Source organism: Lissotriton vulgaris, chromosome 5 (assembly GCF_964263255.1).
Source record: "Lissotriton vulgaris chromosome 5, aLisVul1.2, whole genome shotgun sequence".
NCBI lineage: Eukaryota > Metazoa > Chordata > Amphibia > Caudata > Salamandridae > Lissotriton > Lissotriton vulgaris.
Window position 1 is genome coordinate 11,109,137 of NC_141693.1, and position 26,327 is coordinate 11,135,463.

Below are 26,327 nucleotides of genomic sequence, written 5' to 3' on the forward strand. Positions count from 1 at the left end.
GCGGGGAGAGTCACCCATCCTCTTGGGGACTCTCCTCGTCGAGGCGGAAAAAGCGTGACAGGCCGTCCGCGTTGGCGTGGTCCTGGCCTGGACGATGTTCCACAGTGAAGTCCATCCCCTGCAGGGAGATGGACCATCGCAATAGTTTGGGATTCTCCCCCCGCATCTGCATCAACCATTGCAGGGGTCGATGGTCTGTTTGTACCCGGAAGTGGGTACCGAAGAGGTAGGGCCGGAGCTTCTTGAGGGCCCACACCACTGCAAAGGCCTCCTGCTCGATGGTGCTCCAGCGCTGTTCTCGAGCTAGCAGGCGCCGGCTGATGAAGGCCACTGGCTGGTCGACTCCCTCGGTGTTTAGTTGGGAGAGGACTGCCCCAATGCCATGGTCTGAGGCATCCGTCTGGACGATGAACTCTCGGCTGTAGTCGGGGGCCTGGAGTACAGGGGCGGTGCACATGGCTGCCTTCAGTTTCTCGAAGGCCGCTTGACAGTCCGGGGTCCAGTTGATGGTTTTGGGGTGTTTTTTGGATGTAAGTTCCGTGAGGGGCCCCACAATGCTGCCATAGTCCTTCACAAACCGTCTGTAGTATCCGGTGAGCCCCAAGAAGGCTCGGACCTCGGTTTGGGTGACGGGTGGCTGCCAGGACTGGATGGCAGCGATCTTGAGCTGGAGAGGGGCCACCAGACCGCTCCCCACTTGGTGCCCAAAGTAGGTCGCGGACCCCTGGCCAATTTGGCACTTGCTTGCCTTGATGGTGAGGCCGGCCTGTTGGAGGGCGTGCAGGACTTCTCGGAGGTGGTGGAGGTGGTCTGTCCAGTGGCGGCTGTACACAGCGATATCGTCCAGGTAGGCGGCACTGAACTCTTCGAGGCCCGCCAGTACCTGGTTCACAAGTCGTTGGAAAGTGGCGGGCGTTTTTCATGCCGAAGGGCATCACTCTGAAATGGTAGTGACCATCCGGGGTAGAGAAGGCGGATCGTTCTTGTGCTCTGGGGGTGAGGCCGATCTGCCAGTAGCCCGCTGTCAGGTCGAAGATGCTCAGGTAGCGGGCAGCCCCCATGCGGTCGACCAGTTCATCCGCTCGGGGAATGGGGTGAGCGTCGGTTCAGGTGACAGCGTTCAGGCCCCGATAGTCGACGCAGAATCTGAGCTCGGGGGTGGTGCCCGGGGCGGCAGCTTTGGGGACCAGTACGACTGGGCTGGCCCAGGGGCTGTCGGATGGCTCGATGACTCCGAGTGTGAGCATTTTGGAGACTTCGTCTTGGATGCAGGCGCGCACCCGGTCTGGTACTCGGTACGCCCGGTGCCGGATAGGGGGGCTGTCCCCAGTGTCCACGTCGTGAAGGCACCAGGGGGTGACCCCGGGGGTGAGGGAGAACAGGTTTGCGAATTGCAGCAGGAGGGTCCGACAGTCTTGGCGTTGCTCCGGGGTCAGGGCCTCAGAGAGTCGGACCCCGTCCACCGAGCCATCTTTCTCAAGGGTCCTCAGTAGGTCGGGGCGGGGCTCGGAGTCTTCCTCTGCCCCACTATCTGTGGCCATCAGTAGGCTGAGCTCCGAGCGTACGAAGTGTGGTTTGAGTCTGTTGGCGTGAAGGACCCGGAGGGGGTTCCGGGGGGACTCCATGTCGATTAGATAGGTGACAGGACCCTGGCGCTCGACCACCTTGAAGGGTCCTGTCCATTTGTCCTGCAAGGCACAAGGCTCGATAGGAGACATTACCCATACTTGCTGACCAGGCTCGAACTCGATGGAGGAGGCATGTTGATCGTACCATTTCTTCATGTCCTCCTGGCTGGCCTCGAGATTGGCTTTGGCGAGTTCCCTGAATCGCCGTGTCTGGTTGCGGAGGGTCAGGAGGTACTTGTACACGTCCGGAGGGGTCTTCTGGGAGGCCATTTCCCATTCTTCTTTAACCAGGCTGAGAGGCCCCCGGACAGGGTGTCCGTACAGGAGCTCGAAGGGGCTGAAACCGAGGGATTTCTGGGGGACTTCTCGGTAGGCGAAGAGGAGGCACGGGAGCAGCACGTCCCACTGGCGACGTAGGGGTTCCTCCAGGCCCATGATCATCCCCTTGAGAGTGCGGTTAAACCGTTCGACCAGTCCGTTTCCTTGCGGGTGATAGGGGGTCGTGAACCGGTACGTAACCCTGCACTGCTGCCAGAGGGATTTCATATATTTGGAGATAAAGTTCGTGCCTCTGTCGCTGACGACTTCCCGGGGGAATCCTACTCGGGAGAAGATCCCCATTAGGGCTCAGCCTACCACGGGTGCTGTTACAGTCCGAAGAGGAATGGCCTCGGGATAGCGGGTGGCGTGGTCCATCAGGACCAGGATGAATCGATGCCCTTGTGCTGTTCGGGGGTCCAGGGGCCCCACAATGTCTATCCCCACCCGTTCGAACGGGGTGGTTACGACGGGGAATGGTTGCAAGGGTGCCTTAATTTTTCGGCCGCTCTTCCCGCTGGCCTGGCAGGTGGGGCAGGCCCGGCAGTGGTTGGAGACGTCATTTCGCATTTTGGGCCAGTAAAAGTGGGTTACCAGGCGGTTATACGTTTTGTCTTGCCCCAAGTGCCCAGCAAGGGGGACGTCGTGTGCCAAGTTCAAAAGGAAGTCTCTGAAGCGGAGGGGCACCACTAGCACTCGACTGGCTCCCAACTCGGCAATTCTTTGCTCGCTGTATAGTAGGTCATTGTCCCAATAGATCCAGTGGGCCCCTGCGGTGTCTCCCGCGCTCTGGGCGAGTGCTTGCTGTCGGAGTCCCTCGAGGGAGGGACAGGTCTTCTGCTCCCGCCGGAATTGTTCCTGGGTGGGGTGGGCCCACCCAGGTGGGCCCACCCCCACCCCACCCAGGTGGGCCCACCCTCTTGACGCCACTGAGCCAGTTCTGGAAGATCTTGGAGCGGAGTGGGCCCTTCTTGGTTTTGCTCTTGGGGATCAGTACTGAGGGCGTCTTCCTCTGGGGTGATCGGGGGAGGAGGTGCTGGCCATTCGGGATCTTCGGGTCTGGGGATGGCACGGCGGCCATGGACCGGGTGGTTACGCACGCCCAGTCCGGAAGGCCCAACATCCCCAGGTGCTCTCTTCTCTCAACGGCCGCCCACGGGGAACTCTCGAGGTCGTTTCCCAGGAGGCAGTCCACGGGGGCATCATCGCGGACAGTCACTTTTAGCATACCGGACACTCCTCCCCATTCGAAGGGGACACAGGCCATCCGACACAGGCTCTCTGAATTGTCGGCTGATCAGACGGGGCAAAGAACGTTGGGCAGGATTTGTTCCGGGGTCACCAGGTGACAGCGGACCGCCGTCACACTGGCCCGGGTGTCGCGCAGGGCTTCGGCCTTGCGCCCATTTATGTTCACCCACTGGCTGTATTTTCTGGTGTTGGCGGGTAGGGGAGCCCGCGGGATCATGTCTCTTTCCCCCAGGCAGGCCAGGGTCATGGCGGCAGGTTCCCACTCCGGTTGCTCCTGCTCGTACTCTTCATACTCTTCGGCGTTTTGCTCTTCTCCTAGCGCGGCGGCAGCGACCTGGTGGGGCACGGGAGTCTGGTTCTTTGGGCAGCTCGGGTCGCTGGCATAGTGTCCAATTCGTTGGCACCGGTGGCAAGTAACGTTGGCTCGGAACCCTGGGCGCATCGGGGGGTTTCCTCGCCCGGCCGGGGGCGGGGTGTTGCTGGCGGGGGTTGTTGGGACGGCATCTCTGCCCCGGCCCTGGCCTCCTCCACCTCCCCGGGGGCGATGGAGACCTTGGTTGTTTCTGTTTTGTTCATTCGGCCCACTTCGGGCCACTCGAGTGCTTTCCCATCAGTCAGCTTCAGCAGCGAGCTGCCGAGGTTCAGTCAATTTACTGTCGAGGAGGTGCTGCCTGAGCTCGACGAAGCAATTGTTGGAGAGGTGCTCCCACACCATGAGGTTAAAGAGTTGCTCGTAGGTGGTTACGTGGCTGCCCTTGATCCACCCCTCGAAGGCTCGGCTGAAATAGTTCACATACTCTACCCAAGTTGTACCCGGGATCCGTTTGCAGTCGCGGAACCTCTGGCGGTACATCTCGGGCGTGAGTCCGTATCGAGTGAGGAGGGTGGCCTTCATGTGGTCGTAGGAGGTCATCTGATGGTCCGGGAGCTGTAGCAGGGCATCGCGGCCTTCATTGACGAATCTCCCCCATAGCCCGGCTCCCCAGTCACTTCGATCAATCCGGTGGGAGGTCATCGCGATCCCGTAGGTCTTGAACCACTGCTGTATGTCGTTGTTCCGAAAATATTCTCTGACGACATCCTTGGGGATGTGGACCTTTGGTTCGGCAGTGCCCGGGGTGTGCGGGCGCTCGGGCACCCCTAGATATTTATTCTGTTTCCGCATTTCTATTTCTGCTAGCTTGCGCTCCTGTTCGTATGCCAGTTTCTTCTCTTCGAGTTCTCTCTGCCTTTGTTTCTCCTCCCGCTCCTCTCAGAGCCGTAAGTGTTCTAAGTTTATCTTTTGTTCCGCTAGTTTCAGCTCTCCGTCCAACCGGAGCCGTGCCAACTCCAATTCATGGAGTCTGCTTTTCTCTCGTTCTTGGTTATCTTCCGGGGAGAGACCCACTCTCCTTTCTTCCGTCGGAGTGGCGTTTGTTTCTTGTGCCTCGCTGTTTCTGCTCCGGGGTACAGCCGTACCCGTTTCTGCCCAAGACTCTAGGGCATGTTTGAAGTCCTCTTTCGTGCTCAGCCCGGTGGTAGCAATGCCTAGTTCCATGCAAAATTGCTTTAGCTCTCGATGGTTATAGTCCTCTAGTTTCTCCATCTGGAATTTCTCTGCGGATCCGCTCTCTTTTGTTGTCATTGTGGTTGAGTCGTGGGGTGAGTCACTCTCTGTACGATTACGCGTTGGTTCGGATCGCGCCGCTGGCCACCAATGTTAGACGGGGACCTGGAGGGTCGGCCGAGGACAAGGGGAGAGGCCTCCGGTGAGGGTTCCCTTCGTTCCTTCTCCGTGCTCTCCCTCTTCCCTTCATTCCTTCTCTGTGCCGCCTCTTCCCTTCGTTCCTTCTCTGTGCTCTCCTCTTCCATTCATTCCTTCTCTTTGCTCCTTCTCCGTGCTCTCCCTCTTCCCTTCATTCCTTCTTTCTGCTGCCTCTTCCCTTTGTTCCTTCTCCGTGCTCTCCTCTTCCCTCCGTTCCTTCTCCGTGCTCTCCCTCTTCCCTTCGCTCCTTCCCTGTGCCCCCTCTTCCCTCCATTCCTTCTCTGTGCTCTCCTCTTCCCTTCATTCCTTCTCTGTGCTCTCCTCTTCCATTCATTCCTTCTCTTTGCTCCTTCTCTGTGCTCTCCTCTTTCCTTCATTCCTTCTCTGTGCTCTCCTCTTCCCTTCGTTCCTTCTCCGTGTTCTCCCTCTTCCCTTCTTTCCTTCTCTGTGCCGCCTCTTCCCTTCGTTCCTTCTCTGTGCTCTCCTCTTCCCTTCATTCCTTTTCTGTGCTCTCCTCTTCCCTTCATTCCTTCTCTGTGCTCTCCTCTTCCCTTTGTTACTTCTCTGTGCTCTCCCTCTCCCCTTCGTTCCTTCCGTGCCCCCTCTTCCCTTCTTTCCTTCTCTGTGCTCTCCTCTTCCCTTCGTTCCTTCTCCGTGCTCTACCTCTTCCCTTCATTCCTTCTCTGTGCTCTCCCTCTTCCCTTCGTTCCTTCTCTGTGCTCTCCTCTTCCATTCATTCCTTCTCTTTGCTCCTTCTCTGTGCTCTCCCTCTTCCCTTCTTTCCTTCTCTGTGCTCTCCTCTTCCCTTCATTCCTTCTCTTTGCTCCTTCTCTGTGCTCTCCCTCTTCCCTTCGTTCCTTCTCTGTGCTCTCCTCTTCCCTTCATTCCTTCTCTGTGCTCTCCCCTATCCTTCGTTCCTTCTCCGTGCTCTCCCTCTTCCCTTCATTCCTTCTCTTTGCTCCTTCTCTGTGCTCTCCTCTTCCCTTCATTCCTTCTCTGTGCTCTCCTCTTCCCTTCGTTCCTTCTCTGTGCTCTCCTCTTCCCTTCATTCCTTCTCTGTGCTCTCCCCTATCCTTCGTTCCTTCTCCGTGCTCTCCCTCTTCCCTTCATTCCTTCTCTTTGCTCCTTCTCTGTGCTCTCCTCTTCCCTTCATTCCTTCTCTGTGCTCTCCTCTTCCCTTTGTTCCTTCTCTGTGGTCTCCTCTTCCCTTCATTCCTTCTCTTTGCTCCTTCTCTGTGCTCTCCTCTTCCCTTCACTCCTTGGTACTACTCCTCTGCACACCTCTGGATACTACCATGGCTCCACTAGACGCGTTACCGTAAATTCAGCTCACCGTACAGCTTGTGCTGGTCACCATACACCCAGCGGGATAGACCTGCCTGGTTGGAATTATCACCGGCATCTCGATTACGCCGCCTTGCTCCCACCAGCACAGCTCTGAAGAGTCAGGGGTTCAACTTACCCTGACGAAACACGTGTCGGCTGGCTGTTCTATGCTGAGTGATTGACAACACAAAGAAAATTAAAAGAAATAAGAAACAACTCCTCTGCGATTTTATTTGATGGATTTTTCCATTGGACTTACAATTAGTGAATTGTTCTAGTTACTCTTGTTGATGAGTGCCCAGGGCTTGGTTGTATGATATTGTTGTGGGATCGCCCACGCAAATATAGGGGTTACAGGGGTCTCCCCTACCTGGCGAGCACCATATCTACTCATAATTTTATTTACCCACACACAAATTTAGCTGAGCGCTAAAACTTCCTACTTACTAAAAACTAGGGGTGGGCGGCCAGCTACGCTCCGTGCACGGAGTGTGCGTAGTGCCGTCTCCTACGCATTTTGCGTAGCAGGCGTAGCCAGGCGGCACTACGTGGCTCCGCAGACGGTGCGTAGCCGGCCGCCACCCGCCTCCCTCCCGCCCTCCCTAAATACTGCAATAAATGGCTAGAAAGCTTTTAAAAACACTTACCTTGTCCGCCGCGTCCCCAGGGCTCCCTCTCGCCGTCCCTGGATTTGCGCCGCCATTTCGAATACTAATGCGCATGCGCGGGCGGCCGCGCATGCGCATTTCTCGTGTTGCCTGAAAGCCTCCATGCCATCAACACTAGGCGCTGAGACAGGATCAATGGATGTTGTTCCCCTAGAGGTCCCAGAAGAAGGGATTCCGACCAGGGCAACATCCTGGGAAGGTCGCAGCACATCCCCAACAGCATCGGTAACCAAGGCTGCGACCTCCACAGAGGTGTCACCAGGACCACCTCCGCTTTCTGCTTGAGAATGTACGATGCTACTCGTGGAATGAGGACAAAGGGAGGGAACGCGTAGTTCACTACCCCCGACCAGTCCTGTAGAAAAGCATCCGTCGCTGCCGCCGCTGGGTCCGGCCTCCAGCTGAAGGACTTGGGCAGATGGCTGTTCAGCCTGGATGCGAACAGATCGATCTGACAAGGACCCCAAAGGTCCTGCAGCCATTGAAACATTCTGGGATGCAGCTGCCAATCGCTGTAATCCCGCAGGTGCCTCGAGTTCCAGTCCGCTACCACATTGGACTGTCCCGGTATGTATTCCGCTATAACAGTGATCTGACGGTTGAAGCAATAATGCCAAAAATTCTTGGCTATCTGTACCAACATGGACGATCTCGTACCCCCTAGTTTGTTTATGTATCGTACCGCAGAGACGTTGTCCATTCTGAGAAGAATGCAACACGATGTCTGCTGCGGGGAGAGGGTCTTGATCGCGAAGGATCCTGCTAGGAGTTCCAGGCAATTTATGTGTAACTCCAGCTCTTGAGGAGATCATCTTCCTCCTGTTGAAACTGCGCCACAGCGCGCCCCCCAGCCCCAACGGCTGGCGTCGGATTCTATAACCACTTCGGGCAGCGAACCGAAAATGGCCCTGCCGTTCCACGCCTCCACGTGGTTCAACCACTATTGCATCTCGTCTCTCCCTTCCTGTGATAGGGGAACCAGGTCTGAGTAAGCCAGCCCTCTTTGAAGGTGCTGGATTTTCAATCTCTGTAGCGCCCTGTAGTGAAGGGGCCCTGGAAATATCGCTTGAACGGACGACGCCAATAAACCCACTACTCTGGCGACCGTCCTGAGCGAAACCATCTGTTTGTTGAGAAGAGATAGAATCTCCTTCCGTATGTCTTTTAGTTTCGACTTCGGAAGACTCAACTGCGCCGCTTGTGAACTGATCACAAAACCCAGGAAGTCCGCCGATTGCGACGGAATCAGAGCCGATTTGGCCTGGTTGATTACGAACCCCAGATTCTGAAGTAATGAAATGGTCGTTTGCAGATGTTGCGACACCAGATCCGGGTTCTGAGCCATGATCAGGATGTCGTCCAGGTAGATTATCAACCGTATACCCTGTTCTCGAAGGTGAGCGACCACCAGCTTCATCACCTTGGTGAAGCACCAAGGAGCTGAGGAAAGCCCGAAAGGAAGGGCCGAGTACTCGAACCATCGTCCGTTCCACTAAAATTGGAGGAATCGGCGATGAGGTGGATAGATGGGAATAGACAGATAGGCGTCTTTCAGATCCAAACGCACCATCCAGTCGCCTTGCCGCAGTAGATCTGCCAACAGATGGATGCCCTCCATCTTGAAATGGTTGTATACCTGGAAGTAATTGAAGTCCCTCAAATTTAACACAAGTCTGTGACCTCCTCCCTTCTTCTGAACTAGAAAGATATTGCTGCAAAACCCGTGTGGATTGTAATCGCTCACCGCTATAGCGTGTTTGTGCAGCAATTCTTTTATCTCGCTGTCAATAAAAAGCCTCTCTTGTTGGGCAAAATGGAGAGTTCTCAGACTGGTCCTTTGTCTGGGAGTCTCGTAGAACTCTAGCTGAAACCCTTGAACAGTCTGCAAGACCCACGAATCCTGGGTCAGAAGACTCCAATTGTGAATGAAATGTCTTGTGCGACCCCCCAATGGAATAGGAAAACAATCGATTGCACTCACCTGTTGAATTCTGGGAGTGGAAACCAGCTCTGTTGCCACCTCCTTGGAATCTGCCTTTGTTGAATCGGCCTTGTGTGGGGTAGAACGTACCACCTCTGGTCGAATCCCAGTCACCTCGACCTCTACCGAAATCACCCCTGGGGGGACCTTGGTTGGCGAAGCGGCCTGGCGAGCGTCCCCGACCTCGTCCGGCCCCGTTAAAAATGTGTTGGTGAAACACACGCTTGATTCCGGTCTGAGCCTTATCTAGCGAAGTGAAGGTCCCCACGTACTTGGAGACATCCTTCACGAAGCGATCCCCAAACAGGTTGCCCTCAGCCAAGGGTCCTGGTTCTGCCGCTGCCAGCTCCGTTAAATTAGAGTCCATTCTCATTAACAGTGACTTGCGCCGTTCCGTGGACAGTGCGCAATTAGCGTTGCCTAACAAACAGATGGCACGCTGGGTCCAACCAGCTAGGATATCTGGGTCAACTGGCACGTTGGATTCCTTGGCTTGTAGCGCCATCTCGAGGATCTTCGCCAATGGACCTACCACGTCCAGCATCTTATCTTGGCAACCGTGCCAGGCGCGGTCGATTCCTTTTTTAGGATCTTTTGCAAATTTTTTCAAAAAAGTTAACAGGCTAACGTCTATCTCAGGAGTCTCCGCCACCTTATGGGCGAGCTCGGGTCGAGGGCATTCAGATCTCAAGCGGTTACGGACCTCTTTATCAAACCCCTTTCTAATGTTTTCCTGTAAGTAGTCCGCCACCACCGTGGCCGGGACCCAATCCGAAGATCTAGGGTGAACGATCTCGCTAGGGTTGAATGTAAAGGGGGTATTAGAAGGAGGGACTGAGGCCAAAGAGGCGTATTTCTTTGCCTTCTTCTTCGGGGTGGTTCCTCGTCCGTATCTGTGGTGTCGGTACCTGTGGTGGTAGTAGTGTCTATGTCCAAGGGCGTAGGAGCCAATAAACAAGTATATGGAGCTTTTGCTCACTCCCTGAAGGCAACTATTAGGGCAACCAGTTAGGTGTTACTCTCCACCAGCCTATTCGTGCGAACGCTGTGTGAAATGCGGGCAAAATCGGCAGAAAAACGTGTGTAGCCCAACGCGCGCCCCAATCCTACCAAAAGGTAGCCCAACGGGCGCGCGTCACGCTACACGCGTCAGTGCCGGGTGGTATGCGGCTCCGAAAGGCGCTAGGGCGATTAGGGAAGCCCACGCGCAGCCCCAAGCCAGCCGAGGCGCGGACGAGGAAAGCAAATAGACCGCAGCGCGGCCCGGTACTGGGAGCGCCGAGGCGCTAAGAGCGTAGAGCGCTCTACGGAAAGCCGCTGCTAGCGGATGCTCAAGAACATGAAAATAAAGCACAGGAGTACCCGCGATGTGAAAATAACTCAAATTGGCAAAATATAACAAACAGACAAATTCACCACAAAGCATGCGCTATAAGCGCTATCATTAGCAATGTCGGCAATATCAATTTAATACATGAAACTTTAAGCGCAAAATGTCATTCATAGAGAAAGGAGCAGAGCACTTATCTCTTGCTGTGTGATCAGCAAAGAAAGAGAAAGCTGGGACTGTTACCATGGCTCTTGTAGGGCTAAGGAGGCGTGGCTTAGGCCGAGCATCATGGTTAATGTGGTTTATTTTTATGAAACTGTACGTTTATTGGCTGCTGTGAGTTTACAGTAAAAGAAAGAGAAGCATAATCTGAAGCCTCCGGTCCTGTATTAGAATCAGGGGGCGAGAATAACTGAAGATTGAATCAGTGGGCGGAGTCAGGGGTGTGGCTAGAAACAGCAAAACATACCAATTTTTAGTACGTTTAGCATTTCACTGACCAGTTACAGCTTATAACGTTATTTAATTCAAACAATGGATAAACATGTTTAGTTGAGGTTTAATTCAGGAAAAAGCAAACACTCATAGGGAATGCAGGTTTATGTAAAGCGTGTGAAATATAAGCAGGAACAACATGTTACCTTCATGCTTTTACTCTCATTGATCAGAAATCCATGATTATTTTTTGTCTCAAACATTGAGGCCATGAATACAGGGCCCCCCCTTACACATGTGTTAAGCAGGGCTCAGAAGAGAAAGGGACTCTTCAGGAGGATCTAGACTCACGGAAACCCACAAAAGCTCCTTCATATTCATGTCAGCTGCTCAATCATAATATAGCAAAAAGAACAACTGGTGGACAAAATGCAGAACAATGTCATACATTCACCCCAGTACAGAGATCTGGGCCTAAATCCATTGTTTCTTTGCTCCCCATGCCTTTCCAGTTTGGACCCAGCCATATGCAAATCAGTCTTGATCCTGCACCCAATGGGAACAGTCCAGCCCAAACTGCCAGGCCAGGTCCTCCCTGGACTGGAAACAAGCATCCTAGGACCGGTTTCGGGCTTTCAGCCCTCATCAGCTAAGATAGCTTGATTCCTGTGGCATGGAGAGCATGGGACTCATGTCTGAGCATACCTGTCCCTTTTGGGGTGACAAATGCAAAAAGAACAATTGATGGACAGAATGCAGAACAATGTCTTACATTCACCCCAGTGCAGAGATCTGGGCCTAAATCCATTGTTTCTTTGCTCCCCATGCCATTCCAGTTTGGACCCAGCCATATGCAAATCAGTCTTGATCCTGCGCCCAATGTAAACAGTCCAGCCCGAACCGCCAGGCCATATGTATTCAAGTGTCCTTTCATTCGAGAAGTGAACACAAAGCAGTACCTACTGAACTATGCACATAACATATTGCTCTCTGATATGCATGGTACATGTTCTTTGCAGCAGGCATATTACCCCTCTGCGCTACCCCAGATGAGTAAAACAGCCACTAGACAAAACATGCTCCCATCTCTCTCCAGCAGGTACATTGATCACCAAAGTTATCTTGGCACTTGTATTGTTGACCGAAACCTGCTGAATATACAAAAAACTTTGCAGTGTTTTTAAAACTCCTGCACTTGTACAAAACCGGTCCCTCCAAACTAAACTGGCCCCCTACCCTTCCAGTCGCCCTGGGAAACGCCTGTTCCTGCCCTTTCACTGCTCCTGTCCAGTCAGTGCTCATGCTGGATCAACACTCCAGCTTTGTCAATTCCCCTGCCCCGTTCACTTCTCCTGCCCCGTTCACTGCTCCTACCCCGTTCACTGCTCCTGCCCCGTTCACTGCTCCTGCCCCGTTCACTGCTCCTGCCCCATTCACTGCTCCTGCCCGTTCACTGCTCCTGCCCCGTTCACTGCTCCTGCCCCTGTCCGGTTACCACTCCTGCTCACGCCTAATCACTGCTCCTGCCCCATTACTTCTACTGCTTCGTCACTTATCCTGCCCCATCACCTCTCCTGCCCGTCACCTCTCCTGCCCTTCACATCACCTGCCTGTCATGTCACCTGCCCGTCACTTCTTGTGCCCGGTCACCTCTCTTGCCCTGTTGACTCTCCTTCCACATCACCTCTCCTGCCCTGTCGCCTCTCCTGCCCCATCACTTCTCCTGCCCCGTCACTGCTCCTGCCCCGTTCACTGCTCCTGCCCAGTTCACTGCTCCTGCCCCGTTCACTGCTCCTGCCCCGTTCACTGCTCCTGTCCAGTTCACTGCTACTGTCCCGTTCAAAGCTCCTGTCCTTTCACCGCTCCTGTCCTTTCACCGCTCCTGCCCGGTTACCGCTCTAGCTCATGCCCCGTTACCTCTCCTGCCCCTTTACCTCTCCTGCCCCATCACCTCCCCTGCCCCGTCACTTCTCCTGCCCGTCGCTTCTCCTGCGAGTCACTTCTCCTGCCCGTCACTTCTCCTGCCCGTCATCTCTCCTGCCCCGTCAAACAGGGTGGCTATTTTGCTCATTGCAAAATTTGAAGGAAAGTTCCTCTCAATTCTCTACGAAGTAAGGAGGAGGGTTCTTGCTCTTAGAATTCAGTGCAAATCTGAGATCTTTCAGAGATGGAGGGAGACGGGGTGTAAGCGGGTGGGTTCGCTGTTTGATATCCAGGGTATCATCCCCTATGGGCAATTGAGATTGGACTATGACTTGCCTAAATCAGATGAATTTTATTATCTCCAACTCAGACATTGGGTCACTCCCCCACCATACCTTGCGCAAACTTCTCAACAGCTTACTCCCTTTGAGAAGTGTTTAGTAGGTAAAACAGATGACAAACATCTAATCTCAGAACTGAACACTATGCTAGGCAATGGGCAGAATGGGGGGCGATCAAAGTGTCAACTTTGCTGGGCTGAAGAGTTGGGCAGAGCTTTTTTACAAGCTGAGCAGAGCTCTGCGATCTGCCTCCTTGTCTAAAATGGTCGTTCCATCCATCAAGCGAACCAGACAAGGAGGGCGTTCCTTCCACTACCTGGCTCCGCGCGCTTGGAATGAACTTCCTATTGTTCTTAGACAGGCCCCCAGTCTGTTGTCTTTTAGGAAGGCATTAAAAACCTGGCTTTTTACTAGTTAATTTTGCTGGTCCTTTTTTGCAGTTATGTTCCTTTCCATTAAAGGACTTCTTCGCCAAAGCGCCGGGACACTCCGACTGGAGTAGCCGTTGCGCTATAGAAGAGCCCAATTAACATTCTAACATTCTTTGCCAGACAAGGAAAGGGAGAACATCCAGTATAGGGCTCACCACACAGCCCATAACACCGCTGGAACCGAGTCAGCTTTTAAAGTTACATCATATTGGTACCTACGCTGGCACCCATCCACAGCTGGGGCAAAAAACACATGGAGAAGTGTTGGAGGGGATGCGGTCTCACTGGTTCTTTGGCACACTTGCTTTGGCATTGCCCATGTTTAGAACGCTTCTGGGTGGGGGTGTTGAATGACATCGAGGAAACCTTTGACACAGATCCCACGCTTTCCGGTGTACACATTACTGGGGCTACTAAACGCGCTGACGTTTCCCCTGTGATCATTATGGGGCAGGCAGATGGTGTTGGCATTATTGGTGGCACAATGGGGCACCACGAATGTCCCAGACCACACAGCCTGGCTAAATAGACTTTGGCTAACCCGTGCCATGGAACGCCTCTCTTTGGTCCAAGATCACAAGGGGGAGCCCTATGCTGAATTTTGGGCCCCTTTTATCCGAATATTGTCAAAAGAGTTCAGGGAGGTAACTTGCCCCAAATATCTCCAAATATTGTATCTGCTTCCTGAAACAAAGGAGGTGATGACATCCCGCATATAATGGGTCTGGTTTGAATTAAAGGCTATTGACTTCTGAAGGACGATCCCACTGTAAGATGGACTCCTACCGGAGCAGGTCCCCCCTTTTTCTTTTCCGTTTTTGGGATGGGAGGGAAGGGTTCTTTCCTTTTATTCGTTCTTCTGAATTTATTATTGTAGATGGGTTTGATTATACTATACAGAAAACGCTGCCGACCCCAGGGTTGTAGGCAAAGAAGCTGTGTCCCTGTTTTTATGTCTGAAACTCGCTGCCGGCCATTATGGTTGTAGGCATACAACGGTGTAATGATGCAGGATTGTCATTTAAAATGAATAAAAGATCGGTTCCATAAAAGCAATTTCCCCATTAACTTGGCTTTACTGCCCAGCAAGGAGATTGGGCGGTAGTTTCCGGGGTTCAAGGGATTCCCTATCTTATATACAGGGATAATCATGGATTGTTTCCAGAAAGCTGTCTTTTAGCTCCTGGCCTGATGCTGTCTCTCTTTTGCCGTCTTGAAGCGCACGGCCTGATGCTCTCTCTCTCTATCTCTCTCTCCATTGCTGTCCTGTAGCTCCTTGCCTGACACCATCTGGATCACTTCGTTCCTCTCCAACAGGACCCAGAGAGTCCGCCTCCCTCCCTTCCGCTCAGCAGCCAACGAGATAATCTGCGGCATACCCCAAGGCTCTTCGCTCAGCCCAACCCTCTTCAATATCTACATGAGCCCTCTCGCCACCATCACACGCAAACACAACATCATCTCCTATGCCGACGACACCCAGCTGATACTCTCCTTCACCAAAGACCCAGCCACCGCCAAAACCAACCTCCAGGAAGGAATGAAAGATGTCGCTGAATGGATGAAGCTCAGCCGTCTGAAACTGAACTCAGACAAGACGGAGGTCCTCATCCTCGGACCGTCCCCATCCGCCTGGAACGACTCATGGTGGCCCACAGCGCTGGGCACAGCACAGACACCCACGGACCACGCATGCAACCTGGGATTTATCCTGGACTCCTCCCTCACGATGACCAAGCAAGTCAACGCCATCTCATCCTCATGCTTTAACACCCTGCGCATGCTCCGAAAAATCTTCCGGTAGATCCCCTCCGGAACCAGAAAAACTGTCACCCAGGCCCTCGTCACCAGCCGACTGGACTACGGGAATGCCCTATACGCAGGAACCACAGCCAAACTTCAGAAAATACTTCAACTCATACAGAACGCTTCAACACGACTCATCCTCGACATCCCTCGCCACAGCCACATATCTGCCCACCTGAGAAACCGGCACTGGCTCCCTGTCAGCAAAAGGATCACGTTCAGTCTCCTCACCCACGCACACAAAGCGCTCCATGACATGGGCCCCGAATACCTCAACAAACGCCTCACGTTCCACACTCCGACCCGCCAGCTCCGTTCCTCCAGCCTCGCCCTCGCCCTCGCCACCGTCCCACGGATTTGCAGAACCACCACCGGAGGAAGAGCGTTCTCCTACCTGGCGGCCAAGACGTGGAACTCCCTCCCCGCCCATCTACGACTGACCCAGGACCATCTCACCTTCAGGAAACACCTCAAGACCTGGCTCTTCGAGCAGTAGCGACTCCCCCCCCCTCCCAGCGCCTTGAGACCCTCACGGGTGAGTAGCGCACTCTATAAATGTCCTGAATGATTGATTGATTGATAATTTCCGTGGTTCAAGGGATCCCCCTTCTTACATACAGGGATAATCACGGATTGTTTCCAGGAAGCTGTCTTGTAGCTCCTGGCCTGAGCACACGGCCGTTCTCTCTCTCTCTCTCTCTCTTTCTTTCTCTCTCTCTCTCTCTCTCGTCTGACACTGTCTCTCTTTCTCTCTCTCTCTGTTGCTGTCTTGTAGCTCCCGGCGCGACACTGTTGCAGAAGGTAAAGATCAGCATCTCAGCGGTGGTCCTGGGCCTCGGCATCATCTTCCTCCTCGCCGGACTCATCAGCTGGAAGAAGTCCCGCTCTGATGGTAAGAGACTGTCCCACCCACGGAGTCCACTGACAGGTGGTGTGCTGTCTTAGAGTGCTGATAGAGTGAGTGATTGCTCCAACACTAACCCATGTTGTTGAAACTTGACTCTTTGCAGGAGTTGTTGGTTCTCACAGGTGGCGTTGCCAATTGAGCGGTAGCAATGCTTATTTATTTATTTGAAGGTTTTATATAGCACGAACAAGACCCTTGCGGGTATCAAAGCACTTTACAAGGAAGATGTTGGACACAGGTACATGCATAGAAAAATAGAAATAAATATGATTTCGGTAACAGGAGATCATTAATAAAGACTAATAATGATATTACAGTGGTAAGTACATAGTTCAAGTGAGTTTAGCCATGCAAATCGCTTTCACTTCTTTTTTGAAGTAGGCAGTAGAAGGGTTCAATCTTATTTCTGTAGGCAAAGCATTCCAAATCCTAGGAGCCATTCCTGAGAAGGTCCGGTTGCACGTTTTCTTCTTGGCAAATCGTTTTGGTTTCAGTAGAAGATTCCTGGAGCTCCTTGAGGCTCTATTACCAGCAGAGAGCACCAGTTTCTGAGCTAGATAGCTCGGAGTGTTGTGATGTAAGGCCTTGTGTGTGTGTCATACATGCAATTTTCAAATTAATTCTATCTTCGAACGGTAGCCAGTTGATGGCTCTAAGGTCTGGAGAGATGTGAGTGTTTCTTTTTGAACCTGTGATGAGTCTTGCGGTGAGTTGATAGAGGCTCTTAGCGGGGCTGTTGTCGATCTGGGGAGGTCGCATAGGCTACAGCCCCATATTCCACTCTTGGGATTACTAGGACTTGAACTGCATGTTTGAAGTCATTTGCTTGCAGGAAGGGTTCCAGGCTTCTTAAGGTGTTCATGTGGACATTTGCACCTTTCGTGGAGGCACTGATATGATTCTGCATCTTTAGGTTTCTGTCCAGTGTCACTGATTCGACAATGAGCGGTTGTCCTTTGAGTGCTGTTAGGTGCTTCATCCAGTCGAGGATGTTGGACAATTTGTTGGGGCGTGGGGGGCGATTAAGAGAAATTCCGTTCTGAGGGAGTTAAGTTTCAAATGGTTTTCGGCCAACCATGCCGGAGTTTTTTGTAGCGTTGAGTTGGGAGACTTGATATCCTCAAGTGAGTGGATCTTGATGTAGAGTTGGGTGTCGTCTGTATACATGTGAAAACGGACATTGGAGAGACTGAGAAGTTCGGTGAGAGGCTCTATGAAGAGATTGAAAAGTGTGGGTGAAAGGGAAGAGCCTTGCGGTACTCCTAACGTGACTGGGACGGGGTTAGACAAGGATTGATTGACCTTGAATCTTTGAGATCTATTTTGGAGGAAAGAGGTAAACCAGGAAAGCACAGATCCAGATAGTCCCATTCTGTGCTTTAGGAGCTCTACCAGGTTGTCGTGTTTTGGTCAAGGATTTTTAGTGCGTCGTCTATTATGTGGGTCATGGCTGATTCTGTACTGTGACCTGCCCGGAAGCCTGATTGGTATTGGTTGAGCAGGTTGAATTGTTCAATGTGGTTGCTAAGCTGCATGTGAACACATTTTTTTAAGAGCTTGCTTAGAGTAGGGATGTTGGATATCGGTCGAAAGTTATTTAAGTCTGATGGGTCAGCTGTTGTTTTTTTTTTGGATAGGGGATACCTGACCTGTTTTCAGGATTTCTGGGATGGTTCCTTGATGGAGGGAGGTGTTGATAATCTTGGTCCATAACGGTAGTAGCAGTGGAATGAAGTATTTTCAGAAGTTAGCAGGAAGCGGGTCAGTGAAGTGACTGGAGAGATTCAAGGTGGTTAGCGTTTTTAGTATAGTGTCTTCACTGTAAGAGTTGAAGGTAGACCAGGAAGCGTTGTTTTTAAGGTTGAATTTTGTGGAGCCTTTGACTGGGTTACCTGTCTGGGGCCCTGAGGAGTTATTCTGCGTGTCAGCAAGGGTTAAAAGGTCATTAAGCAAGTTGGTTTTTATGGTTTCTGACTTCATAATGAAATATGAGGCAAATTCCTCACAATTGGGTAAGATGTCTGGTGTAGCCTTGGGTGGGTGAGTATGCTCTTGGTTTGGCTTTGATTAGATCGAATAGTTTTTTGGGGCGGTTCTTGGCTTGGTCTAGTTGAGTACTGAAGAAGTCAGTTTTAGATCTTCTGATCTTTTTAAAGTAGGAGTTTCTAGTGGTTCCTAGTAATTTGAGGTGGTCAAAGGACGGTGCAGATATCCATCGACGTTCAATTGCTCTTGGTGATCGCCTGTCTTCATTTAGCCTATCGTCATTCCAGGGTTGGGAATCTTTTGTGGTGGTTCTTTTCAGTTGTAAGGGAGCTATTTTGTCTAATAAGTTGTTCATGGACTGGAAATAGTGGTTGGTCAGAGAATGTACATCGGCTAGGTCTTCCGGGGTACAAAGGATGTTAGGATTAGAGGCCACAAGTAGGTTGGGATCGACGTTTTTTAAGGTTCCTCTTCCAGATCTTTGCTCTTGGGGGCTGTGTCGAAAGCCATTTAACTGATTCCATATTATGGAAAGTGATGATGTGATGGTCAGACCAATCACACAGGAGGATTGAGTCAAGCTGAATGGAGTTAGCTTTGGAGATTACTAGGTCGAGAGTTGAGTCTTTATTGTGTGTAGTGCTGTTACAAATTTGGTTAAGATTTAGGTCTGAGAGGAAAGCTTTGAGGCTATTGACCCCTGGGTCATTTTGGTCCTCCCAGTATAAGGTGAAGTCCCCCAAGAATGTTTTCATAATTTGTTGGCCGTCATTTGTAGCAAGAGTATCCATAAGGTGTTCTATGAATGTGAGGTTATCTCCTGGAGGGTGGTAAAATGTGTGTAGTGAGCACATTTGTTTGTTATTACTAGAGATATTTACACAAAGGTATTCCCAGGAGGGCGGTGCTGGGGCATTGGAATTGGTCGCTGTTAGATTGCTCTGGTGTATGCAGGCAATCCCACCAATCAATCTATCAATTCTGTCTAGTCTAGTGTTTTCATAGTTTGGGGGTACTAGTATGTCCAGGATGGGCGTAGATGATTCATTTAGCCATGTTTCAGTCAGGATTAAGATGTCTGGTTCGTTAGTGAAAAAGAGGTCCGCTATATCTGTTGCATGCCTAGATGGTGACCTGCAGTTAAGGAGTATACATTTTAGCCTTGTCTTGTTGGGTGCTGTGGTGGGTTCATGTGTGAGAGGGATTTGCGTGAGGTTGTTTTTAACGATGCCTCTGGGATTGTGTCTTGTAACTCTGTGAGAGTTGATAGGAATAGACTGGATTAGAGAATCTGTAGGTAAGTTCTCAGGTTGCCCAGCGGTAGGTGGAGGGTATGAGCGGAGTAGAGAGAATAGTTCTTTAGGAGATAGGAGGTTTTTCATCCTGATTGGGCAGGATAATGCGTTGGGGTAAGGCACTGTACTCCAACATGGGGGCTCAGGATTTTGGGAGCTTACTTCTGTTTGTTGGGTGCGCTTTGAATTTTTGATGTATGGGTGTGTTCAGGATTCAGCTTTAGTGCACGCAAGCTTAGGTTGTTGAAGAATTAGGTTGTGTAAAGTTTGGATGTCAGCCTTGTTTTGGTGAAGAGATAGTAACATCTCATCTAGTTTGGGGTCTGGAGGGAGAGTTACCATATTTAATGGATGGACTGTGGGTGAGGGAGGTGTAGTTGTGTCTTGTAAGCAGATTGAATGGGGGACGTAATTGGGATCCTTGTGATGAGCTCTTTCTCTGTAGTTATCTATGGAGAGGGGCACTGTAAAGGCCGGGTGAGAGGGGGTCTGGATGTGTGTTAAGTAAGGGATGGTCATAGTGGGGATGGAAGGGTTGGTTGGGGTGTCGGATGATGTGAAAGAAGGGTTAAATGTGTGGCAGGGACCTTGTGGCAATTATTGTAGAGGGGGAGAAATAAGAATAGGGAGGATGACTGGGGCCATGAGGGTGTGACCCAGTGGTGGCATGAGGGTGTGTGATGGCTTGACTATGAGGTGTGAATGGGACGATGGGAGTGTTGGTGCAGGAGATGGTGGGGTGGTAGGGCGATAGGGGAGTGGGGAGTGAATGGAGCCATGTGAGTAGTGGTGGTGTTAGGGTGCGAATCGGGCTCAGGGAGGTCTGTGTTGTTAACCCTTGTGCCAATTGGGTCTGTGCTGGGTGTATGTGTAGGTGTAGGGAGGGACATATGGGTATCATGACTTAAGGGGGAGTCAGATCGAGAGTTTGTAGTTGAGCTGTGATTTGGATTGGCTGGGGAGAGGGGGTGTGTTCTTACAACTTTGTCTTTGATGAGAGAAAGATGTTATCTAGAAGGTTTAGGTTGCAGTCCGATGATTGCATGCGGATGATTCCATTATGATAGATAGTGATTGTAGCTGCTGCTTCATAGACTGGGGAGGGGGGGATAGATAGCGTGAGTCCATGTGCTGTTTTCCTTGTGACGGTGACCGTGAGTAGAGCGAGAAAGGCTTTTCTCCTTTGAGCTCTTCTTTTAGTATAGAAGATGATGTCATTAGTAATATGTCCTTTGTTAATTGAGAAGTAGGAATCAGAGATTGGGGTTTCTGGGTGAGATTTTAGAATGTTGTGTTTAAATCCTTTAACTGCTTTTTTGTAAGGTTGGGGGGTGGATAATGGAATAAGTTTGGATGCCAGTGCACTCCTTAGTGCAGGATTACGCTTGTGAGAGGGGGGTGGTCTGGGAGGGGTATATGCAGTGGTTTGCCTTCAGAATACGAGTTGGCACTAGGACTGACGAGCAGAACTCTCCTCTTTGCTATTGTTGGGATTCATAGATGAGGATGTTATCTGTGTGCTTAGGGCACCCACCCATTTAAGTGCGTCGTTCCATGGCCGATCTGTTTACTGTCTACAACTGTGCTTGTGATTTGGTCCTTTTTCAAGTTCCATTAGGAGAATTTTTGGTGTGAAGTCCTTTTTCTTTGTTTATCTACATAGTGGGAATTGGTCCTTTCTTTATTTTCTCAGTAGTGACTACTAAGGAGAAGTCCTCTGTTACTTTCTTACTAGTTCAATCCATGAATAGATAGTCAATTATCCCTGTTTATAAGCTATTGCGGCCATTTTGAGTAGTTTGTAGAGGCAGCTGAGCTTATTAACCAGGTCTGAATGAATATGACTACGGCCAAACTTTGGAACAGTCTACCTTGGGAGATTAGACAAGTTGAGGAACTTCTCCCTTTCAGAAAATGTGTGAAAACCTGGCTGTTCCGTATGGTCCGAGTTCTTTAGTACCTTTATGACACCCCTCTTCCCACCTCTCATGGAGCCTCAGCGCCAGGATGCCTGAAAGGCGACAGTGCGCTTTATAAGATGTATAAATAAATAAATAAATAAATAAATAAACCAATAGGCCCCCTAAGACCAGTTTATCTCTGTAAGCTCCGTATATTGTGCCCCCCAGTGAATGTAGATTCAATGTGGCAAACGTAGTCAGAGTGGGGATAATATCAGGCATGTTCTGCATACCTTACTCATAGGAATGAGGGATTGAACGTGAGCCCATTGTTCAAACTCAGCCAATAAATTAACCATGTGTTGTGTGTAGCCCCAACAGTTCTGTCTGCAATTAGTTTGGGCGCAATGACTAACCTATTAGTTCTTACAAGCGGTGTTTGTTATCAGTTATAATCAGATGTATGTTGTGTTTTGACTCTGGTAGTATGTCCACTGGTTACTACAAGTATTGACTGTTGGGTGTTGGCTAGGATGGGTTCAGGGAGGTGGTCTTGCTTTTTACAGGAGTTGCTGGTTCTCACAGGTGGCGCTGTCTACTGACCCGTAGCAGTGTTAGTTCTTACAAACAGTGTTTTTTGTTACATATTGTGAGTTGGATTTTGTGTTTTGACTCCTTAGTATGTCCACTGGTTATGACAAGTATTGACTGTTGGGTGTTTTCTTAGATGGCTTCAGGGAGGTGGTCATACTTCTGATTGGTGTTATTGGTTCTCAAAGGTGGCGTTGCCTATTGACCGCTAGCAGTGTTAGTTCTTACCACGCTGTTTGTTATTAGTTATCATGAGATGGAGGTTGCGTTTTGACTCTGCTAGTATATCCACTATTTACAACAAGTATTGACTGTTGGCTGTGGGCTTGGATGTATTCAGGGAGGTGGTCTTGCTTCTTATAGGAGTTGTTGGTTCTCACCGGTGGCATTGCCTATTGACCGGTAGCTGTGCTAGTTCTTCCAAGCTGTGTTTGTCATTGGATATCATGAGATGGATGTTGTGTTTTGACTCTGGTAGTATGTCCACTGGTTACGACATGTATTGACTGTTGGGTGTAGGCTTAGATGGATTCAGGGAGGTGGTCTTGCTTCTTATAGGAGTTGTTGGTTCTCACAGGTGGCATTGCCTATTGACCGGTAGCTGTGCTAGTTCTTCCAAGCTGTGTTTGTCATTGGTTATCATGAGATGAATGTTGTGTTTTGACTGGTTACGACATGTATTGAGTGTTAGGTGTAGGCTTAGGTGGATTCAGGCAAGGTGGTCTTGCTTTTGACAGGTGGTGTTGGTACTGAAAGGCGGTATTGGTATTTAGAGTCTAGGCACCAAGAAATAATGTGTATTTGTTCTGACAGGTATTTTGCCATTGTGGCTCTGGCAGCTGATACAGTGTGTTGCCTTTGAAGGCTGATGTAAAGCGTTGGTCCTGTGTAGCTGTTTTGCCTGTTGGCTCTGACAGAATTGTTGCTTATTGGCTGTTAGAAGGGTCGTTGCCCATCGAGTCTCAAAGGCAGGGGTGGTTTTTGGGTCTAACAGCTGTCACTGCTTTTAGGTCTGAAATGTTTTTGGCATGTTAGCTGTAGATACACATGCTGTGCATACTTACACCATCTAGTGTTGGACTCGGATGTGTACAACTTGTTTCTCTTCAAAGGAAGTCTTTTTGAGTTACGGGATCTAGTGATTCCCCCTTTTAGTGGTATTGCTCATGGGCATCAGCTCCAGTGTTAGATTGTTTTGCTCTATGTGGCAGTGCAGAGCATTGGCTCGACAGAAGTGATTCTTCCTGGTGCCTGCAGAGATTGTTGTCTGCTGACGGTGGAGGTAGGTGTTGGCTCTGACATGTACTCTGAGGTTTCATTACTGACAGGTGGCTCTGAGAGGTGGTTTGATATTTGATTTGACCCTGAAGAACAGTGCTGATCATTAGCTTTGATAGCATTGTTGCTCCTTAGCTCTTACAATGGTTGTTGTCTCTTGGCTTTCAATGCCAGTGATGGCTGTTGGCAGGTGGCACTGCTTGTTAGGTCTGAACTTTTTTTGTATGTGAGGGCCATTGTTGAGTGTTGCCTCTGACAGCATTTTTACGTCCTGGTGCCTGCAAGTGCTGTTTCTTCTGGCTCTCAAAAGTGTCAGCTCTGATGTGTATTCTGATGTGTTTACAGGTGGCTCCGCGTGCTGGGTCTGAGATTGGATTTGTTCCTGAGGTGCACTGCTGATTGTTGGCTCTGACAGAACTGTTACTTCTTAGCTTGTTCAAAGGATGTTGCCTGTTGGCTCTTAAAGGCAGTGGGGGCTATTGGCCCTGACAGGTGGCACTGCATAGTTGGTCTAGGAGTGTTTTGTCTTGGAGAGTCAGTTTTGAGTGTTGTCTCTGGCTGGTGTCATGTTTGATTTGCCAGGCTGTATTGTGTGTTATCTCTTACAGACCTCGTTCTTACCCATGGTTTGCTGTCTTAGCTTCAGGAGTTTGAATTGGCTGACAGGTAGTGTTGAGTGATTGTCCAAAGGGTGACATTGTGTGTTATTTCTTGCAGGCCTTGTTCACACAGATAAGGCTTTCTGCGTTTTCTCTGAGGTGTGGTGTTAACTCTTATAGATGATGCTAGGTGCTGGCTGTCACACGCAGTGGTTGCAGTGACAGGATGGTTCTCATCTGTGGTACTGGGTTCTGGTCTAGCAGTCAGCCTTGTACTCTTGCTCTCAATGTCTCTCTTGTTGTGTGTGAGAGACATTGCTTGCTGTTGGCTCTCAGACTGATTCATATGTTATGTGTAAGAGGAGGTACAGGATCTCAGAGGCGGTGCTTATCAAATGAGACTGGGTTGCCTGGTTGCTCCTAGAGCTTGTGTTGGCTCTGAGAGGCCACGCTGGGCATTGGTTCTGTGACATTGTGTTGGCTGTTGATTGTAAGACGTGGTATATGATGAGGATGATGTATGTTTTGGTCTTTCTACAGCGCAAACCTAGCAGGTTAGCAATGGTGCGCTGAACAGGGCAAGCCCCAATGGATATATATAGAGGGGGAGGCAGAGGGAAGGCAAGGGGAGGGAGCTACAGCTAGTAGACGGGGTGATAAGTCAGTCTGTCTGAGCCAATGGGCCTTGAAGATGTGAGTTTTCAGTTTCCCACTGAATTGTGCCAGAAATGGTTCTGATGGAGAGCATTGCGTCGCAGATCCTGGTGGGGCAGACAGCCTACACTACCTTTTCTTGTTTTCTCCGTCCTGCATTGTTTCGTTTACACTCTAGTTGTGTGGTGGCTCATATTGTGTGTTTGCTCTGAAAGCCTGTGTTGGTTGTGAGAGGACATGCTGGTTGGTGGATTTGTGAGGACATGCTATCTGTTGACTTTAAGAGGTTGATTGGGGTATATGTGAAGGTTAGTTCTAAGAGCTCATGCTGTGTGTTGGTTCTGAGAGGCTGTGGGTTGTAACTGGTTCTATTAGATCTGAGAGGTAGTTTTTTTTCTAAAAGGCTGTGGGTGTAAGTTTTGAGATGCAGCAATGGTTCTGGAAGGCTGAGTTACCTGTTGACAATGAGGCAGATTGTTACTTCTGTGAGGTAGGGTTTATCCTGAGAGGTTCTGTTGGGTGTTGGTTGTGTGATGTGGCGTTTAACCTGAGAGGTTCTGTTGGGTGTTGGTTGTGTGAGGTGGCATTTTCCCTGAGAGGTTCTATTGGGTGTTGTTTGTGTGAGGTGGCGTTTAACCTGAGAGGTTCTGTTGGGTGATGTTTGTGTGATATGGCGTATAACCTGAGAGGTTCTGTTGGGTGTTGGTTGTGTGAGGTGGCGTTTAACCTGAGAGGTTCTGTTGGGTGATGTTTGTGTGAGATAGCGTTTATCCTAAGAGGTTCTGTTGGGTGTTGGTTGTGTGAGGTGGTGTTTATTGTGAGAGATTCTGTTGGGTGTTGGTTGTGTGAGGTGGTGTTTATCCTGAGAGGTTCTGTTGGGTGTTGTTTGTGTGAGGTGGCGTTTATCCTGAGAGGTTCTGTTGGGTGTTGTTTGTATGAGGTGGTGTTTATCCTGAGAGGTTCTCTTAGGTGTTGGTTGTGTGAGGTGGTGTTTATCCTAAGAGGTTCTGTTGGGTGTTGGTTGTGTGAGGTGGTGTTTATCCTGAGAGGTTCTCTTTGGTGTTGCTTGTGTGAGGTGCTGCTGGCGACAGAATCTTATTGTACTGTTTTTCTTTTCCTCACACAGACTATGCGCCCATCCCAGGAGACAGCTATCCTGAAGGTGACGTACACTCCTTACTGTTGTCTCTGACTTCTGTTGTCAATGTCAGCTAACTCTGGGGCTTTTTCTGTTAGCTCTTGCCTAATGGGAGAGTTCCCACACCAGGGGGCTATCTTTATTTTGTTTTTGCGCGTTTTCAACTTTTTCTTGAACTTTTAAATATTTATCTTTCTTGTCCCTTTTCAGCAGCACCAAAGTCTTCTTAAGATGGCACATTTTAGATGGCTCAGGCCTCTGTTGAACATGCACTTTTTATGTTTTCTGACAGTGAACGGTACACTCATGACATAGTGTTAAATGAGGTAATAATGACGACAATAACCAATCGATTTTCATAAACTCATTACATTTCTACTATTTTATGAAAAGGCAAGCATTGTCACAAGACAACCAGGCACACAGGAAACTTAATTGCACTTATAAAACAACAACCACCTTAAATGCATCCTGCTCAACACCCGCTCGGTCCACAGACACGCCATCGACCTTTGGAACCTACTAGACACCATCTCTCCGGACGTCGCCTTCCTAACAGAAACATGGATGAACGCCACCTCAGCTCCAGACATCACCATTGCCATCCCGGAAGACTATAAGATCATACGCAAGGACCGCACCGGCCACACAGGAGGAGGTATCGCTATAGTCCATAAGAAATCCTTCCGCATATCAACCAGCTCAGACGTCAATCTCGCCAACTCTGAACACCTTCACTTCCAGATCCACATCGACCCCAAGACCACACTCAGAGGCACCCTCCTTTACAGGCCAC

The 26,327-nt window shown here is 50.4% G+C and overlaps 1 protein-coding gene and 1 pseudogene across 1 annotated transcript in view; one reads left to right on the forward strand and one right to left on the reverse strand.

The window, feature by feature from the left end:
- The window catches only part of LOC147709984 (class II histocompatibility antigen, M beta 1 chain-like), a 121,232-nt gene that overhangs the window by 89,717 nt on the left and 5,188 nt on the right, over window positions 1-26,327 (forward strand). Inside the window, exons 4-5 of the mRNA XM_086920673.1 lie at window positions 15,958-16,074; window positions 25,520-25,555. Of these exons, the coding sequence (XP_086776799.1) occupies window positions 15,958-16,074; window positions 25,520-25,555 (153 nt within the window). The remainder of the gene's footprint in view (window positions 1-15,957; window positions 16,075-25,519; window positions 25,556-26,327) is intronic.
- Window positions 8,720-14,084, reverse strand: LOC147709985 (uncharacterized; annotated as a pseudogene).